General features: G+C 37.5%; 1 protein-coding gene across 10 annotated transcripts in view; it reads left to right on the top strand.

Annotated features, from left to right (window-relative positions):
* The first annotated feature begins 10,810 nt into the window (after positions 1–10,810).
* Calx (sodium/calcium exchanger 3) overlaps positions 10,811–19,891 on the top strand; it is a 429,752-nt gene continuing 420,671 nt past the window's right edge. For all 10 annotated transcript variants that reach the window (XM_067097790.1, XM_067097794.1, XM_067097795.1 and 7 more), the window contains exon 1: positions 10,811–12,764. In XM_067097790.1, the coding sequence (XP_066953891.1) occupies positions 11,023–12,764 (1,742 nt within the window). In that variant the 5' untranslated portion in view covers positions 10,811–11,022. The remainder of the gene's footprint in view (positions 12,765–19,891) is intronic.

Here is a 19,891-nt window from a genome sequence, read left to right as displayed (position 1 = left end):
AAGGTTAAAGTTAGCCATAATCGTGCGTCTGGCAACGATGTAGGACAGGCCACCATCATGGTTAAAGTTTCATGGCCCGCGGCTCATACAGCATGATACCAAGGCCACCGAAAGATTGATCTATTTTCGGTGGCCTTGATTATACGCTGTAGCGGCTGTACAGAAAACTCGTTTCTTCGGCGCATTTTTTACTCGTATGGATAGACAGGTGGGGCGGGAAGGAATTATGTGTATAAACTGACTATGCTTTTGTAAATATAAAATATAACTTTTACAACCTTATAACTGTAACAACCACAATGCCCTCATGCCTTCTCGATTTCTTCATAATTTTTGGATGTGCTTGTCTCTCTACGAAGCCCCTTAAAATCCAAGGGGAGGACCAAATTAAGAAATTTTGATGTCGGTATCAAGCAAGAATCGAACCCGCATCCGTATACCAGAATGTGGTCACCGTAACCATCTGATTTTATATATATATATATATATATATATATATATATATATATATATATATATATATATATATATATATATTTGTATATACATAAATATATATATATATATATATATATATATATATATATATATATATATATATATATATATATAATATCAACTGTTTTATTTTATGATATATCTCTGGTGTGTTTGTTTTGTTAAATAATATATCCTTGGGTTCGTGTTTATTATCTGTCTGCCTCGGATACGAAAAACACTCTGTTGTCACCAGTATTAGAGAGATTAAATAGCCTTTATGAAGAAAGTCAGAATTAAATAAGAACACTCTATTACACAGAAATAATAACTGTATGATTCCATTAAAATGATAAAGTAAATTAATATTACCGAAATAATAAAATACTGGAAATCAGTCGGCGCAAATCGAGTTTTCTGTACAGTGTATGGACCGTGAATCAAGGCCACCGAAAACAGATCTATCTTTCTTAGTATAATGCTGTATAAGCCGCGGCCTATGAAACTTAACCATGGCCCGGTGGTGGCCTGTCATACATCGTTGCCAGACGCACGATTATGGCTAACTTTAACCTTAAATAAAATAAAAACTTCTGAGTTTAGAGGGCTGCAATTTGGTATGTTTGATGATTGGAGGGCGGATGATCAACACACCAATTTGCAGCCCTCTAGCCTCAGTAGTTTTTAAGATCTGAGGGCGGGCAGAAAAAGTGCGGACGGACAGACAAAGCCGGAACAATACTTTCGTCTTACAGAAAACTACAAAAAATTTTCAGCACCATATTCCCTACAATATAAAAAGTTCTCTTCGAGTCTCTCAAAGGATAAGAGAAAATTGTCGAGTATTACAAGGCGATAACAAAATTGTTCGTTTCTCTCGGGACTTATAAGGTGGACTGAGCCTTCAAGACTCAGAGCAAAACCCTGAGACCTCAGGAATAGATTAAATTGTCTCGTGGAACTAGACTTAAAAATAATATAAGTAACTTCGGAGACGGAAAAAGTTTATGCTGAAACCGTTTGTTTCTTCCTGTGACTTAAAAAAAGGTAAAAAATGCGCCGAAGTTTCTTCGGTGCAATCGAGTTTTCTGTACAGCCAATACAGCGTATAGTCAAGGCCACCGAGACTAGGTCTATCTTTTGGTGGTCTCGGTATAATGCTGTATGAGCCGCGGCCCATAAAACTTTAATCACAGCCCGGTGGTGGCCTGGCCTATATCATTGCCTGACGCACGATCATGGCTAACTTTAGCCTTAAATAAAATAAAAACTACTGAGGCTAGAGGGCTGCAATTTGGTATGTTTGATGACTGAAGGGTGGATGATAAACATACCAATTTGCAGCCCTCTAGCCTCATTAGTTTTCAAGATCTGAGGGCGGACAGAAAAAGTGCGGACAGAATAAAGTCATCACAATAGTTGTCTTTCGCAGAAAACTAAAAGGAGCTCGATTCTCTCAGGGACTATTAATAAGAGATATGTAGTATCCCGGAACTCAAGGGATTAAAACAGTTTGACTCTTCTGGACATCAGAGAAAAATCCCTTAATCGTCCTGAGACTAAAACGAAACTTTATGTTTAATCCCGTAATACTTTGGTCTAAACATAAAGCTAAAGTCTTTCATGACTAAAAGTAAAGTATTAATCTCCATGATCTAATATATATATATATATATATATATATATATATATATATATATATATATATATATATATATATATATATATATATATATATACATATATATATATATATATATATATATATGTGTGTGTGTAAAAAAAAAGCATGGGTTTTCCTCTGATTAATTAATTTTTTGGGACTAAGCCAGTCTTAAAAAAATTCTAGTCTCCCTAGCATCTTTAAATATTTTGATTTTTCAATGGAATAACATAGAGTTTTAATGTCCTGGGGACTAAAAGAACTCGAGTCTTCCATGGACAAAAATTAAGAAAAAGTTTGAGAGCCTATCAGGCACTAATAAACGCTTGAGTCTTGTAAGGAAGTTTGACGAAAATAAGTTTGTCTTACATTTTTTGAGCCTCCTGAACAAAACAAAATTCTCACTGGATTAGAAATGTTGAGTCCCCATGAGATCATAAGAAATTTGAACTTCATTGGACAAACATTATATTTAGTCTCGTGGGACTAAATATAGGTTTGAGTCTGCCAGGACGTAAGGACAACTGGAATGAATCCCCTGGGATTCAGAAGGATGGCTGAGTCACACCTAAACTAATGAAGGAAGTTTGAGCATTCTACGAACTAGTTTGAGGCTCTAGGGCAGCAAACGAAAACATTTTAGACTGGAAAACAGTTTGACTCTCTTGTAACTATAATATGTTTGAGTTTCCCAAGGATTAGAACCCCATTTTGAGTCCAAATGGACAACAAAACGTTTTACTCTCTCATGAAATAAGCAAAGTTGGAGAAAACTAATACCAAAAAAGGACAAAATTTTGAGTTACACAGGAACGAACTATTAAACAATTCCGAATCTTCAGAGGCCAAACAAAATTTGATTTTCCAAGGGAATAAAAAGAACCACAAAGCCAGAGACTTTTGGGCTTAAATAAAAGGACTGATTCTCCTACGAAAAAAAATGAGTCTCCTGAGACTAGAAAAACGGTTGAGAATTACGGGAACTAAAAAAAATCTTGAGTTTCTCAAGCACAAAAAAATTTAATTTTCGACAGACCAGAAACAAGTTGATTCTAAGCAGGACAAAAAAAAGACTCTATAATAGAACTAAAATACCAAGAATCTATTATAGAACAACGAAAAATATTTTTTAAAAATTTTGAAACCAAAAAAATAAAGTCTGGGTTTCTACGGCGGTATTTGAGTCTGCCAGGGACTGGAAAAAAATTGGTTCTACCCATGATAAAAAAACAAGTTCAATTCTCCTAGAGATTAAAAAAAAACTGAGTTTGCAGGACTCAAGAGAAAAAAACATCTACGAGTAAAATAAAATGTATGCGTTACGTAGACTAAAAAGAGGAGCTTGATTGTCCTCGTACTACGAACAAAAATTTAGTTTCGGGAGACTTAAATTTTTTGGGGCGTTCATGGGAGACTCAGACTTTTATTGAAGCCCAAAAGTCTCCAGGTTTTATGTTTTGTTTATTCCCTCTAGAGGTTCAAAATTGTTTAATAGTTTCTGTGTAACTCAAAATTTTGTCCTGTTTAGTATCAGCGGTCTCCAACTTTGCTTATTTCATGAGAAAGTAAAACGTTTTCTTAACAATTGAGACTCAAAATGGGAAACTCAAACATATTATAGTCACATGAGACTCAAACATTTTTCAAGTCCAAAATGTTTTCGTTTGTTAATCTGTGACTAAAAACTATGGGTCTGAGATATCCCAGGAACTAAGAATTCTGACTTTGCGACCTCCCAGGAACTTGGAAAACTTTCATGTCTTCTGGGACTAAATTGGGATATCACATGGGACTACAAGAAAGTTTACTTATGCTGTGACTGAAAAGAAAATAAGTAAAAAATGCGCTGAGGTTACTTCGGCACAATCGAGTTTTCTGTAAAGGGAATAATCAAGGCCACCTAAAATAGATCTATCTTCCGGTGGTCTCGGTATAAAGCTGTATGGGCTGCGGCTCATGAAACTTTAACCACGGCCTGGTGGTGGCCTGTCCTATATCGTTGCCACACGCACAATAATGGCTAACTTTAACCTTAAATAAAATAAAAACTAATGAGGCTAGAGGGCTGCAATTTGGTATGTTTGATGATTGGAGGGTGGATGATCAACATAACAATTTGCAGCCCTCTAGCCTCATTAGTTTTAAGATCTGAGGGTGGACAGAAAAAGTGCGGACGGCCAGACAAAGCTATCTCAGTAGTTTTCGTTTACAGAAAACTAAAATTAGTCTGAGAACTCCCAGGAACTAGGAAAACTTTTAGTCTTCTGAGAGTAAGTTGGGTTATAACACTAGACTGCAAAAAGGTTTTAGTCTTCTGCAACTTCAAGAAAGTTTGAGTTCCCCACAGATGAAAGGTTTGAGCATGCTACAAAAAAAAATGGCTGACTCCTTTACAACAAACAAAAAATATTTGAATTCTTTGTGAATAAAAAAAAAAAAGAAGAAGCCGATAGTCGAATATTTTAAAAGACTAATAAAAATGTTCTCCGGCGACTGAAAATTTTTTTTTCTTCTCGGACTAAAAACAAAAATAATTTTAGTGTATTATGTCTTCAAAAAACTAATCTTTCTTGTGAGTTTTAAAGTCAGGGGCTGAAAAGGCTTGTGTCTACCTGCCACTAGATAAAAGTTCTGACTTCAACAAGACTTAGGAAAAAAAAAAGATACTTTCGGACGACAAAAAAAGGTTTGCACTTCTCAGGAACTAAAATATAACACTTTGAGGCTTATGGGACTAAAAAAAAAAATTATTTCTTTGGATTCAACAGGCGCAAATCTTCCATGGAATAAAAAAAAATGTATGAATTTCCTGGAACTGATTTGTGGCTAAAATGTGAGAAAAGTGGCCTTGTGGCTATTAAATATAACTGTATAAAAGGAAAATGTTTTAATTCGCTGTAACAATGACCAGCGACAGAAGTACAGGACTGGGTTGAATGATCAGATATAATCTGGCGTCAAAAAACCATGGTCACTGAAAATAAATTACAAGGGTGCATATTCACAAAGAACAAAGGTCGATGAAAATCTTTTCACTAAAAATTCGTACAATACTAATTATCCTCCTATAAAGGAATTAAAATTGATGACAAAAAAAAAATTGGAGGAATGGAAAGGCAAAACCTATAGAGTGCATTCAAATGCTTGAAACCAAATACAAGCAAGTAAAAAATGCACCGAAGTTTTTTCGGCACAATCGAGTTTTCTGTACAGTGTATAATCAAAGCCACCGAAAACAGATCTATCCTTCGGTGGTCTCGGTATAATGCTGTATGAGCTACGGGCCATGAATCTTTAACCACGGCCCCGCGGTGGCCTGTTCTATATAGTTGCCAGATGCACGAGTATGGCTAACTTTAACCTTAAATAATATAAAAACTAATGAGGCTAGAGGGTTGCAATTTGGTATGTTTGATGATTAGAGGGCGGATGATCAGCATACCAGCTTGCAGCCCTCTAGCTTCAGTAGTTTTTAAGATCTGAGGGCGGACAGAAAATGTGCGGACAGAAAAAGTGCGGACGGCGAGACAAAGCCGCCATAGCAGTTTTCTTTTACAGAAAACTAAACCTGCTTCAAAGTCTTTATCTACAGTTTATGAATAAGTACCATCTTATCTACTATAACCAGGCTAAGTAATTTTCTCCTTACTGTCCTCTCTTATAAATGGATGAAAAATCTCCAGAATATTTGTAATTATACATGAACCTTCAAAATTACCTACAAATACTGTATACATGCATCCATGTATTCTCGATATGAATGATGCACGACATTAGAGCTCGGAAAAACTAAAATATCAAAATATCTCTTACAGTCACACATTTATGAAATGATCAAGATATACATATGGTAACATACATGTGTTAAAATTAGAAGAAAAACACACATGTTTACGTGTTAAAAGTACAAATAATACTATAAATCATTACATACACTCTTAGATCAACAGATGTAATGGGAACGTACAGTAATACAAGAATGTATACATACAATCTCAAGCCTACGTATTTCATATGTAAATATTTATCTACAAATAAACAAATCAACAGATTCTCTAAGTATACAAAAATTAAGCACCATGTATGCATGCATATATATATATATATATATATATGTATATGTATATATATATATATATATATATATATATATATATATATATATATATATATATATATATATATATATATATATATATATCAACAAATCAACAGATTCTCCTAGTATCCAAAAATCAAGCACTATATATGTATGTATGTATGTATGTATGTATGTATATATATACATACATATATACATACATACATATATAGTGCTTAATTTTTGGATACTTGGAGAATCTGTTGATTTGTTGATAAATATATATATATATATATATATATATATATATATATATATATATATATATATATATATATATTATATATACAGTATATATATATATATATATATATATATATATATATATATATATATATATATATATATATATATATATATATTACTCAGTCGTCTCCACGTATTAAATAAATATACATATAAAAATACATACATACATACATACATACCATTATATCTGTTAATTCTCATAAACCTAAAATTAACTGACAACTTTGTAAACCTAACATAGTCTGAACCAACCAATCACCGACTTCCTCTGTGATGAAATCCGAGCTTGAGAGAGAGAGAGAGAGAGAGAGAGAGAGAGAGAGCTAGCCCATTTCCCACGGTGCAATCAATCTTCCTTCGCTGAAGTTGAATGACAGATACAGGCGTACTGAGCCTCTTCAACGTTTAGCAAAGGGCTTTTCCAAAGGCATGGACAATACATTTGCTTCGTGGAAGAGAGAGAGAGAGAGAGAGAGAGAGAGAGAGAGAGAGAGAGAGAGAGAGAGAGAGAGAGAGAGAGAGTTGAAATAATGGTTATTCTCGGAAATATATATCGGTAAGTAAGGTATACAAGCACACTAAGAGAGGGAAGGGGGATGTGAGAGTTCAGATTCTACATGAATAATGGCTACCAGGAGAGAGAGAGAGAGAGAGAGAGAGAGAGAGAGAGAGAGAGAGAGAGAGAGAGAGAGAGAGAGAGAGAGAGAGAGCTACTCTTGGAAGTTAACATGGGTGAGTAAAGTGTACAATCACAATCAAGGAGAGAGTACAACGCCAAGATGAGAGAGAGAGAGAGAGAGAGAGAGAGAGAGAGAGAGAGAGAGAGAGAGAGAGAGTAGAAATGATAAGCTATTCTCGGAAGCACACATGCGTGGGTAAAGATTAGAAGCACAATCAGAGTAACAGAACAAAGCTAAAGAGAGAGAGAGAGAGAGAGAGAGAGAGAGAGAGAGACAGATACCTGTCAAAACAAATAATGTTTTTCTTGCAACATGAGCTCAGTAACCAGACGATATTCTGTCTGAACTGTACTTGTACTGCTGAACTGTTCTGCACTGTACTGATCTGGCCAGCACTGCACTACTGAACTGTACAGTGTTGTACTGTTCTCGGCAGTACTGTACTGCTCATCTGTACTACCCTCTATAGTACTGAAGAGTTTTCCTTGTATTATACGAAGCCAGGAGATATTAATTCTGAGAGCTGTTCAACAAACATAACACTGTTTTATGACTGGACAATAAAGACTGCCATCCACAACTGTTACAAGACTTGGAAGAGTGCTTGCAGACGCAGACGGTTTGCTATGGAAACAAAAAATACTTTCGCAATGAGAGGGAATTTCATGCACTTACTCTTGTATTCTCTAATATATATATATATATATATATATATATATATATATATATATATATATATATATATATATATATATATATATATATATATATATATATATATATATATATATATATATAATATATATATATATATATATATATATATATATATATATATATATAGATAGATAGATAGATAAAATCCACGAAGGAAAGGAAACACTGGAGTGCTGCGAGGCCTTTCGACTCTGTCGTCCTTTACTTAGCAGACTGCCAAGGCCGACAGAGTCGAAAGGCCTCGCAGCACTCTAGTGTTTCCTTTCCTTCGTGGATTTTATCTTTATTTATATATATATATATATATATATATATATATATATATATATATATATATATATATATATATATATATATATATATATATATATATAACACTCGTTATATACACATATATATATATATATATATATATATATATATATATATATATATATATATATATATATATATATATATATATATGTGTGTGTGTGTGTGTGTGTGAGCTTACCTGTACATAAATATACAGCTACGGGATTTTACATCTGCGACAATATAAGAACAATATAAGCATCGAATGATACTTTCTGTCAATTTTTCAACTATTTTATCTCAGTGTTTTCGCTAATAATACATCCTGAAAAACCATCTAATCCCATGTCGATTTAATCTTGGTCAAACAGAGAGAGAGAGAGAGAGAGAGAGAGAGAGAGAGAGAGAGAGAGAGAGAGTTACTTTTCACTGGCAACCTCACACCCCCTCTGTGTGGAGGGAGAGAGAGAGAGAGAGAGAGAGAGAGAGAGAGAGAGAGAGAGAGAGAGAGAGAGAGAGAGAGAGGGGGGATTGAGGGTTCTTGGAGGTTCTCCAACCCCTATGCGTTAACATTAGACCTGTTCTTTTTTGTCTGTTCACTCCACTCAATCAAATATGCGTACGTTAGTAGATGCGTACGAGTTCGCACCGCGCTCTATGCACGCCTTCCGTCATTCCGCTTCGTTGTGAATTATCTTATTTTCGGTATTTTTTCATCTAGAAGATCGTTTCTCCCTTACACCTTTCGCGGAATATGCAACCAGTTTTACTCTCCTAGAGCTGAGAGATAATAACTTTTAGATATTTTTTTTTCATTTAATATTCAAATTCTAATCTGATTTCCATTATACTCTGCCCATTAAAATATAATTATACTTTGTCTTCAGTCGCTTCTAAAACGAATCCAAAATTTGCAATCTCAAAGGAATTTGAAAAAGTATATTCTTTTTTGTTTTCGGAATCGCATGAAATCATGAATCAATTTTAAAAAGTAATTTTTTTTCTCGAAACCGTACAAAAACACACCCTAGCGAGGCTTTTGTTCTTTTGACTCAATCCTGGCCTAGATATGACCATAAAGATTGCCCGTGCCGTCGGCATCGTTCATAAAAAAAAAGACAACAGCTCAACTTGATCATTCAAACACTCCTGGAATGGCAGGTGCCTGGCTGGTAATCACCGAGCCAGGCACAAAAAACCCAAGATGACGCATTTAATAAATATCAAGTTTATTTTTTCTTTCTACAAAGGCCGACGGGATGGGCAATCCAACGAACTTATTCAGCTCAAGTTAGACGGAAAATAAGGGTCGATATTTATGCCCCTTGAGCGACGGAAGTTCAAAGACCCTTCATATGAAATATGAAGACCACAGAACTGTTTTTTCCTACAGTAATTCGGAAGAATAAAAGAATTCGGCCGTGAGAATATTCCAGAGCCTAGTGGCAGACGGAAGAAAACATTTACGTTAAACAAATTTAAAAGATTTTAAAGAGTTCAATACAAATTTAAAAAATTTTGCCCTCTCCCATTTCATGAATTGCTACCAATCAGACGGTCAACTAGTAGCCATTTTTCTCTCTCTCTCTCTCACTCTCTGCATGCATATATATATATATATATATATATATATATATATATATATATATATATATATATATATATATATATATATATATATATATATATATATATACATACATGAGAGAGAGAGAGAGAGAGAGAGAGAGAGAGAGAGAGAGAGAGAGAGAGAGAGAGAGAGAGAGCATGTAATTTTATATATATATAAAATATATACGTATATATATACATTATATATATATATATATATATATATATATATATATATATATATATATATATATATATATATATATATATATATATATATATATATATTATATATCACCCTGACAAGGCCTGCTAGCATCTTGATGGCACTGTCCTGTGACTGAAGATTCTAAGCAGGTGACAGAAAACAAAATTTGGCACTCACGCCCACATTCAGTTTGACTGCATCAATGAGACGAATCTTCATTCTAATAACCGGCATAAATCTTCAATGAGATTTAAGGCCACAAACACACCGAAGCTATAGAACGGCAAGTTGAATATGTGTCTGTGTGTGTGTAGCATGTTAGATTCCCGGCGGTAGTGAAGAACATGGTCATGCCCAAAATACCCTTAGGGGTAGGGGTGGTGCCGAGAGTCGAAGCGACCACTGGCCCCACCCCTCCCCGACCCCTCCTCCTCCTCCTCCTCCTATTCCCCCACTCCCTTAGCGCACCCCCCCGCTCACGTTACAATAGCCATTCCCGGTACATTTCGCCCTTTGTCTTTTCGTATTGAGACTGATCTGCGCATCTCATCCCCACCGGTAAATTGTTGGTTTACATCTGATGTGATATCACTCAATTCGAAGTGGTCCTTAATGGCGTTTGTCAGACACGGGGCGGGAGGAGATGGAGGAGGAGGAGGAGGAGGAGGAGTGAGGGAGGAGGAGGAGGGGAGGAAGAGGAGGAGGAGGAGGAGGAGGAGGCGGCATTGCGCCGGCGCGAGAGAGTTGTAGCCTGGCGTCTCGGCCTCCCTACCATTTGGTGGCGCGGTGTGTGTGGAAGGAGACGTTAGGCTCCTGTCCTGTGACTTCAGAGTGTGACAGTGGCGAACGTCATGACGAAAGGAGATCACTGATTTAACATATAACAAACATCTTTTTTCTTTTTCTTCTCTTCTCTTAACCCAGTGACCGCGTGTGCTTCGTTTGCGTAAGGGTGAGGCCTTGCAAAACCTCTGTCGGCACCATGTTTGAACCCAAAGCCAGCGACTCTTCCCACTGGGGAATACGTTTGTTAGGTCTGTGTGTTTTAGTGCTCGCTTTCGCAAGTCCGGCGACCGCCCAGGATAGCAATGAGACCGACGACTTCTTCGGGAAGTGCAACCCCGGCCTCATCCTTCCCGTATGGACCCCGCAAGAGGGCCTGACCACAGGGGATCGCGTGGCCAGAGCCATCGTCTACTTCGTGGCCATGGTGTGGCTCTTCATCGGCGTCTCCATCGTGGCCGACCGCTTCATGGGCTCCATCGAAATGATCACCTCGCAGGAGAAGGAAGTGACCGTCAAGAAGCCCAACGGCGAGACGCAGATCATAGTGGTGCAGATCTGGAACGAGACCGTGGCTAACCTCACCCTCATGGCCCTGGGTTCCTCCGCCCCTGAGATCCTCCTGTCCGTCGTGGAGATGTTCGCCACGAACTTCGAGGCCGGCGACCTGGGCCCAGGCACCATCGTCGGATCCGCCGCCTTCAACCTGTTCGTCATCATCGCCATCTGCGTGTACGTCATCCCCGACGGAGAAGTCCGCTACATCAAGCACTTGCGCGTGTTCTTCGTCACCGCCACCTTCTCCGTCTTCGCCTACATCTGGCTGTACGTCATCCTGGCCGAGATCTCCTACGGCGTCGTGGAGTTCTGGGAGGCCTTCCTCACCTTCCTCTTCTTCCCCATCGTAGTGGTGCTGGCCTACATCGCCGACCGCCGCCTCCTCTTCTACAAGTACATGAGCAAGGAGTACCGCATGAGCAAGCGCGGCGTGATCATCGAGCACGAGGCCGGCGGAGACCTGGAGATGGGCAAGAAGGACGAGGGCTACCAGTACGGCGAGAACGTCGACGAGTCCGTCAAGGAGTTCGAGGAGCACCGCAAGGAGTACATGTCGGTCATCCGCGAACTGAGGGTCAAGCACCCGGACATCGGCATGGAGACCCTGGAGTCCATGGCCAGGGAAGAGATCATCAACCGCGGCCCCAAATCCCGCGCCTTCTACCGCATCCAGGCCACCAGGAAGCTGACGGGCGGCGGCAACATCATGAAGAAGGCGCGCGAGGAAGTGAAGGAGACCAAGGAAGAAGAAGCCGAAGAGAAGAAGGACCTGGACACCATCCGCATCATGTTCGACCCCGGCCACTACACCGTCATGGAGAACGTGGGCACCTTCGAAGTCACCGTCATCCGCGAGGGCGGCGACCTCAACACCACCGTCCTCGTGGACTACAAGACCGAAGACGGCACGGCCAACGCCGGCGGCGACTACGTCCAAGCCGAGGGAACCCTGGTCTTCCTGCCCGGCGAGACCCAGAAGACCTTCAACCTGGAAGTCATCGACGACGAAGTGTTTGAGGAGGACGAGCACTTCTACGTCCGCCTCTCCAACATGCGCCTCGGCTCTCCTGACGGCACTGCCATCACCCACGCCGTCAACGGAGCAGCTGGACAGCCCAACAAGCCCGTCAAGATGGAGCTGGCTGCTCCCTACGTCGCTACCATTATGATCCTCGACGACGATCACGGTGGCATCTTCAACGTCGGCGAGAAGGATGTGGAGATCGTCGAGTCCATCGGCACCTACGAGCTGAAGATCGTCCGCTGGTCGGGAGCACGTGGCCGTGTCTCCCTCCCCTACAAGACCGAGGACGGAACCGCCAAAGCCGGCAAGGACTACACCGAGGCCGAGGGAGAACTCGTCTTTGAAAACAACGAAACTGAGTAAGTAAACGACGACTACGTCAGCAACAACAGCAACAACAACAGTAAAGGAAACTTCAAGAAGGTTGACAGCGAAATCAGGTTCAAATAAAGTCAATAAAAGCAACAGCAGCAAAAATGAACGAAAAGTCAAGAAGTAAAAAATAAAAAAAGACAAACGAATGTCTACAATGAAACGGTTGAAAGTACGTAAGTAAACAAGGATGACAATGACAGCCAAAAAAATATTACTAGCAATAAAAAAAGGATTACGTCAAAAGGCAGGAAAGTAAATAAAAAAAAGGAAAAGTCAAAATGTAGTCAAAATGTACACAAGGAAATCATGTAAAATTTTAATAGGCAAACGCCAGACAACAGCAATAAGGAAAAACATAAAAAAAGGTTTGCAAACAGAGTCAGCATTAGACAGAGCAAACAAACGAAAAAAAAACAAAGACAGCATAAAAGGCAAAATAAAGTAAAATAAAAGGAGTGGGGGGGAGGGGTTGCACTAGAATCGGGTTTATGTAGAATAAAAAAGATAAAAAAGCAAAATGCCAAAGAAAACGCCCAGAAATTTTACAGAGGAATCAGTTCAAAACTAAGAAAAAGAAAAAAAAGCCTAAGTCACAAATCTGTATTAATTCCCTTCAAGAAACAAAACCCAAATGAATATGCAATCACATCTGTTATCACACAAAATATAAAGAAAAATTACAAAGCATACGAAAGGGGAAGTATAAAATCAAATAATTCGTAATAAAAGCAAAATATAGGTCAAGCTCACCCACATACTAATTCATACCACGAAATCATTTACACAGTTCAGTCAGAAATATAACAATCTCCATAAAATATATCTAGAAATGCATGAATGTTAGGTCACGTATCACTAAACTAAATCAAAAGGAAAAATCGAACATATAAAATATACACGTTTAAGTATTCTATTCCCGTCCAAGATTTCATTAAAAAGCTAAGCGTGTTCAGCTGAAGCACAAGCGAAATGACAACACTCACTCACAAAGAACTTACTTCGCGTGGAAGAACTAAGGGACACGATTCTAGTGAAAAGAACTAAAATCTTAAAGGGGACAGCTTGAGGAAAAGTAGGTATCGATTTTCACAATTGTAGCTTTAATGTGACATCTTGTTTTGAGTTCTTCTCTGCATCTAAGATTTTATGCTAAGAGCCTTTACAAATGCGAGTTTGATAAAACACACACACATATATATATGCATGTATGTATATGTATATACATATATATATATATATATATATATATATATATATATATATATATATATATATATATATATGTATATATATAGAAAGATATTTATTATATAATAATTACAAATTTGAAAATATCACATTATTACCATGTAAGAAAAGTACCTCTATCTTTTCAACATTTTGTTAAAAACTGACAAAAGATCTCTCTCTCTCTCTCTCTCTCTCTCTCTCTCTCTCTCTCTCTCTCTCTCTCTCTGCCCACTTCCATTACTTTCGCATTAGCAATGGTTAGAAATCTGGGTTATTCACTTTTTAATGTATTTTCTTTTGATCACATCGTAACCAAAGATCCGATCTGATTAGCTGGCATGCATTAGTCCTCTTTTATGCCAACATGGATTCTTGGAGGTGATGGTAAGGAGCTGAAGCGTATTAAGACGCATGGTATGGGCCTCTGGCCTCCGCCCAACCAACCAACAGAAAAAAGATCGGATCTGAAAATCTGAAAAAAAATTTCAGGCCCGTAAAAAAGAAAAAAAATAAAGATATGTTCTTTTAGAATACTCAGATTCATTCTCATTCTCCTTTCAATATGCATTACTACCTAATACAATTCAATTTCCATCTTAAAATTTTACTTACTATTTTATTTATTTACTTATTTATTTGTTAATTTATCTGTTTTTCTAATAATTGATCTCTTTCTGTATTTCCCACTGCCTTCTGTTATTTCTTTCGAATGAACACCTTAATATTCTTTGGAAGCTTGAATTTCAAGTCGGTGGCCCCTTATGTGGGCTTGTTCCATATCAATAGAATTCATCCTCTGAACAATAATAATAATAATAATAATAATAATAATAATAATAATAATAATAAGAAGAAGAAGAAGAAGAAGAAGAAGAAGAAGAAGAAGAAGAAGAAGAAGACGTGGAAGACACAGTTCCTATAACAAGTAATTATATACCCCACTTTCGGCCCCCGTCCTAAAATTAGGTAATGTTCGCCTGGTGCCGTTACCGATCGCCCCGTCTTGCTAATTAATATATCATTAGGTAATATTAGGCCCCATATTCGGGGACCTGGTCGATACCACGAGTCAAGGGGTCTTATTTCGCTGACTTCTTTGTGAAAGGTTATTGTGCTATTTTCTGCTGATGTTACGTTTGAGCTTCCGAGTAAAGGTCTTGGTCTGCTGACTGGAAGGTTGTCTTGTGCTGACTTCTTGATGATGGCTGCTGACTGAATTTTAACTGAGGGGTTAGTTTCTGCTGACTTTTCACTGACAGCTCATATCATTGAATTCCTACTGAAATATATATTGTTGACTTGCTACTGGCTACTGAAAGGTTAGTCTCGCTATTTACTACTGAGCGTCTACTCTGCAAATTTCTTACTGAAAACATCTTAATAGCGGGTTACTTGATAATATTCACTGCGCTGACCTTCAACTGAAAGGTTAATCCTGCTGACATTCTGATGTTCAGCAGAACACTTGCCATGCTGACTTCCTACTGAATCCCCCCAAAAAAGGGCAAGCTTCCGAAAGCTCTTCCTAATTCCGTTTTCCTTCACTCCTGCGACCTTTTTAGCCTCTCAGAGGCCGGAATCATTCTCTTTAATTGTTTATAACAGGTCTGGGCTACATAAAAATATCAGGTTTCCCACCCGGCAAGCACCTGTGTTGAAACAAGCAAAGACTGCAGTTGAGTTCCTCAACGGCATTGTCTACCAACGTCTGTGGTTCAGGGAGTTAAGTTCATGAAATAAACAACAGAGAAGTAACTAAGATTTTTAAAAAGTTAAAGGAATAAACCCGTCAATTAAACCAATACATTACTAAGTATACTTTTTTATGATAATGAACAGCATATCAGACAGTAGTTCTGTATTTTTGCTATCAGTAACTCTAAAACATTCTATCCATGTAATTAAATTAAGCTACTAAATATAAATGGTTTCTTAAAATTGAGGAAAACTATACACGAATCTGTAATAATAATAATAATAATAATAATAATAATAATAATAATAATAATAATAATAATAATAATAATGAAACAGCAGATTTCAATATCAACATCTTTCTATCAGGGTTCAAAACTCTACGGTTATCGATCTTCACGTTTCACATCGCCAATGAAATTGTGGGAGTCTGATGATCAGGGAAAGGTTATATACTCGATGAAACAATGACAGCAAATGCTGTAAAACAGTAAACAGCACCAATAAAATATATGCACTTACTAATACAAAAACATGCGCCGTTCACAAAACTTCATTATGGAGAACATGTGAAATTTACAATATAATTTCGTAAATTTATGAATAGTAATGAAAATAACCATTAATTTCAACGAGTTTCTCGTATATAAGCTGATGTATATACATTAGATGATGTATATACATACGTATATACATACAGCATCCAGTAGCACTACATAAAAATACATACAAGAACACGCACACACAACTATATATTTTTTTCTTATACTTTTCAAACTCGTCGAATCACTTTCTCAACCGAAAAAGCACACTGCACTGCATCGTTAAATATATCATTCGGCTTTGCTGAAGAGTCACAAACCTTTCGCGCGATATAAAATTTATAGGTTCGCTACAGAAAAGGAGAAAATGCAAAACTTAGCACTGAGTACTTTCGTGTAGTAAATGTTACACATTTTCGAAAATTACAAGAACGAACTCGATGGTTCGTTTCTCATCTCCTTCTGGCGAACGTACATAATTCAACTTTTGCTTCGTTTAATTTCCGTTCCGTTAAACTTGATTCTGTCTCGTTCTTTACATTCAACGAAGATATAAACATTGAGAAAAAAATAGGCAAGACATACAACTGTGAATCTGCAGATTACCCTTCTCTACAATGACAAGTCAAGCAAATATATTGTCTAAGCCGTAGGGACTAAGTCACATCTCCCACGCCACAAAATTTAATGTTAACCCAGGCCCCTCTAAGCACGCCCAGTACATGGTAGAGGGTGGGATGTACGGATAGTGGCAGAGGGAATAAGGGGGGGAGAAGTGGGGGGAGAGTAGGGGGCGCTAAGGAATACTAAAACATATACAGTCCACAAGGACGATACTCCCAAGTCAACAAGGGCGTACACTCGACCATATCTCCCTCCCAGGAGACCCTGGCCCGAAGTGCTTCGGAGCACAAGACGGACCATCTCTCCTGGGGGAGGGGATGGGGAGGGGAGGGGGTTGGTGCTGGGCCAATGCGATGATACCGAAAACGTTAATCCACTAACGCGCTTTATTGATTTTTCAATTTGAAGGCTCCGGAAGGGGTCATGTTTGGGAGCCTTGAAATAAAGTGTAGCGACTCTGAATGGAGGAGAGACGAGGATGTGCGATGTACCCGTTTTTTTTTATTACGTGCTCAATTTTCCCTTGTTTTCAAATAGCCTTTCTTATTGCTAACTCCATCAGTATCTGTACAAATAATAATAATAATAATAATAATAATAATAATAATAATAATAATAATAATAATAATAATAATAATATCGAGAACTAAAAGCCACAGCAGTTTTAAAAATATTTATGTAAAAAGTTTCGTTTTTAACTTTGAACATAAATATTTTTAACACTACTGTGGCTTTTAATTCTCGATATTATAGCCTCGTTACAGGGTCGTCTTGTTTCAACAACAACAACAACAACAACAAGAATAATAATAATAATAATAATAACAATAATAATAATAATAATAATAATAATAATAATAATAATAATAATAATAATAATCAACACGGAAACTAAGATTCGAACTGTTACATTTAGAAAGTCAGATTAGAAATTTAGAAAGACTAGTCGCCACCAGTAACTATACAAATAATAATAATAATAATAATAATAATAATAATAATAATAATAATAATAATAATAATAATAATAATGCTTTAAGCTAAGATAAGAACTCGTTACATTAAAGAAAACAAATCAGATAATTACAAAGACTAGTAGCCACAGTCCACCGGAAGTGGTTGGGAATAAATAAAAAAAAAAAAAATGTCAGAAAAGGTCAGCGATGAAAGAGAACTCAGAATATGTCAGAGTATCATTGAGAACAGCTGTGGCGTAAGGATAAGATCAGCAGGTTAATCACATTCAAGACCAGTGCGACTCGGGTATAACGGATTAGTAAAATCACCGATACCAGATTACTAGAAGAGGTCACCAAAACTTACCAAGATTTGCTTGGGTATCTCGGCAGATTAGCTATTAAGGCAAATGCACAACAGGTCAACGCAACTAACTGGATGGCCTCACCACAGATAACTAGAAGAGATCGCCAAAACTTAGCAGCAAGATTTGCTTGAATGAATCAGCCGACTGGGTATTAATGCCCAGCTAGAGCAGGTCAACGTAATCAGCTAGATGGCCCTACTAATAATAGCATGATAGGCAAAATATAGATCATTACAGCCAGTAATGTCAACTGGAATTACAAGCCTACTGTTGGGATCGATCGATAGCGATTATTTATAGGCGACAAGGGCATTCCCCCCTTACCAAATATATAGACCAATTACTGAGTGTCATCCGAGTCCACGTCCCAATATTTTTTTACTGTAGGACTGCACTAAGTACAGGATATTAATCTGGCCTTCCAGTTGGAGCTCTCATAAATAAAATAAGATAGTATATATGTCATCCTTTCTGATTTCAAGGTCGACTTGGAATCAGGTTCTAAATTTGGAACAATATCCGAACCAATCTTCGTTTTGAGTCTCAATCTTTATTCTTCACAATGGGATGGACTAGATATACCCAGTGTTGCCCGTGCCGTCGGCTTTCCTTAATATAAGAAAGATTTATTGTAAATTACAGACCCATGATATTATTACTTATTTTTCGACACCCTTTATTTTTTGAGCCGTGCCTGGCTTCTTTCCTTTATGGGTAAATCCATGATGAAATATTTTAATAGTAAATTTAGCTCTCCACATCGATGAGAGGCGCAAGGGGACTGCAAACTTAAAAATAAATACATAACTGAGTAAATAAATAAGCTGAATAATACGAGCTGCAAAAATGCAATATTCATACATACATATATACATACATACATGTATGTGCATATATATATATATATATGTATATACATATAAAGTATGTATGTTATACATTCTACATTCCAGCAACCAACCAGAAGTGCACATTAACTACAATAATAAAAAATATGCAAAAACGAACAAACATAATAACAAAGCAAAACTATGCCCCAGAGTTTACATTTCCAAAAGATTTTCTGTCGTCCAGACGAAACGTACCTTAGACGAGGGCAGTCGTCACACAAATCATGAAGGAAATGAAAAGCCATTTGTGCTAAGTTCACTGGAGGGCCTTCGCAAGTTAGAGAGAGAGAGAGAGAGAGAATTGTACCCAAAGGCTCGATAAAGATGCAGCTTGAATTTAAGCTTCACAGGTTGAGACAGAGACACAGAGAGAGAGAGAGAGAGAGAGAGAGAGAGAGAGAGAGAGAGAGAGAGAGAGAGAGAGAGAGAGAATTGTACCCAAAGCTCGACAAAGATGCAGCTTGAATTTAGGCTTCATGTTGAGAGAGAGAGAGAGAGAGAGAGAGAGAGAGAGAGAGAGAGAGAGAGAGAGAGAGAAGGGGATGGGGGAATGATACTGAAAGCCTCGATAAAATTGCAGAATTTAAGCTTCACAGGCTTGACAAAGAGACAGAGAAGATCAAGATGAAGATAGAGAGGGACAGAGAAAGAATAAATAGTAAACGTAGCGAGAAGAAGAAAAAGAGGAGTAATTGAGTAAAAAGAGAAAAGCCTAATGCAAAGAAACGGAATGCAGAGTTTAGGCCAAAGGCCAAGCACTGGGACCTTTGAGGTCATTCAGCGCTGGAAAGGAAACTGAGAGAAAA

The sequence above is a fragment of the Macrobrachium rosenbergii genome, chromosome 54 (assembly GCF_040412425.1).
Source record: "Macrobrachium rosenbergii isolate ZJJX-2024 chromosome 54, ASM4041242v1, whole genome shotgun sequence".
Taxonomy (NCBI): domain Eukaryota; kingdom Metazoa; phylum Arthropoda; class Malacostraca; order Decapoda; family Palaemonidae; genus Macrobrachium; species Macrobrachium rosenbergii.
The sequence above is the reverse complement of the archived record's forward strand: the minus strand, read 5'-3'. Positions and strand labels throughout refer to the sequence as shown.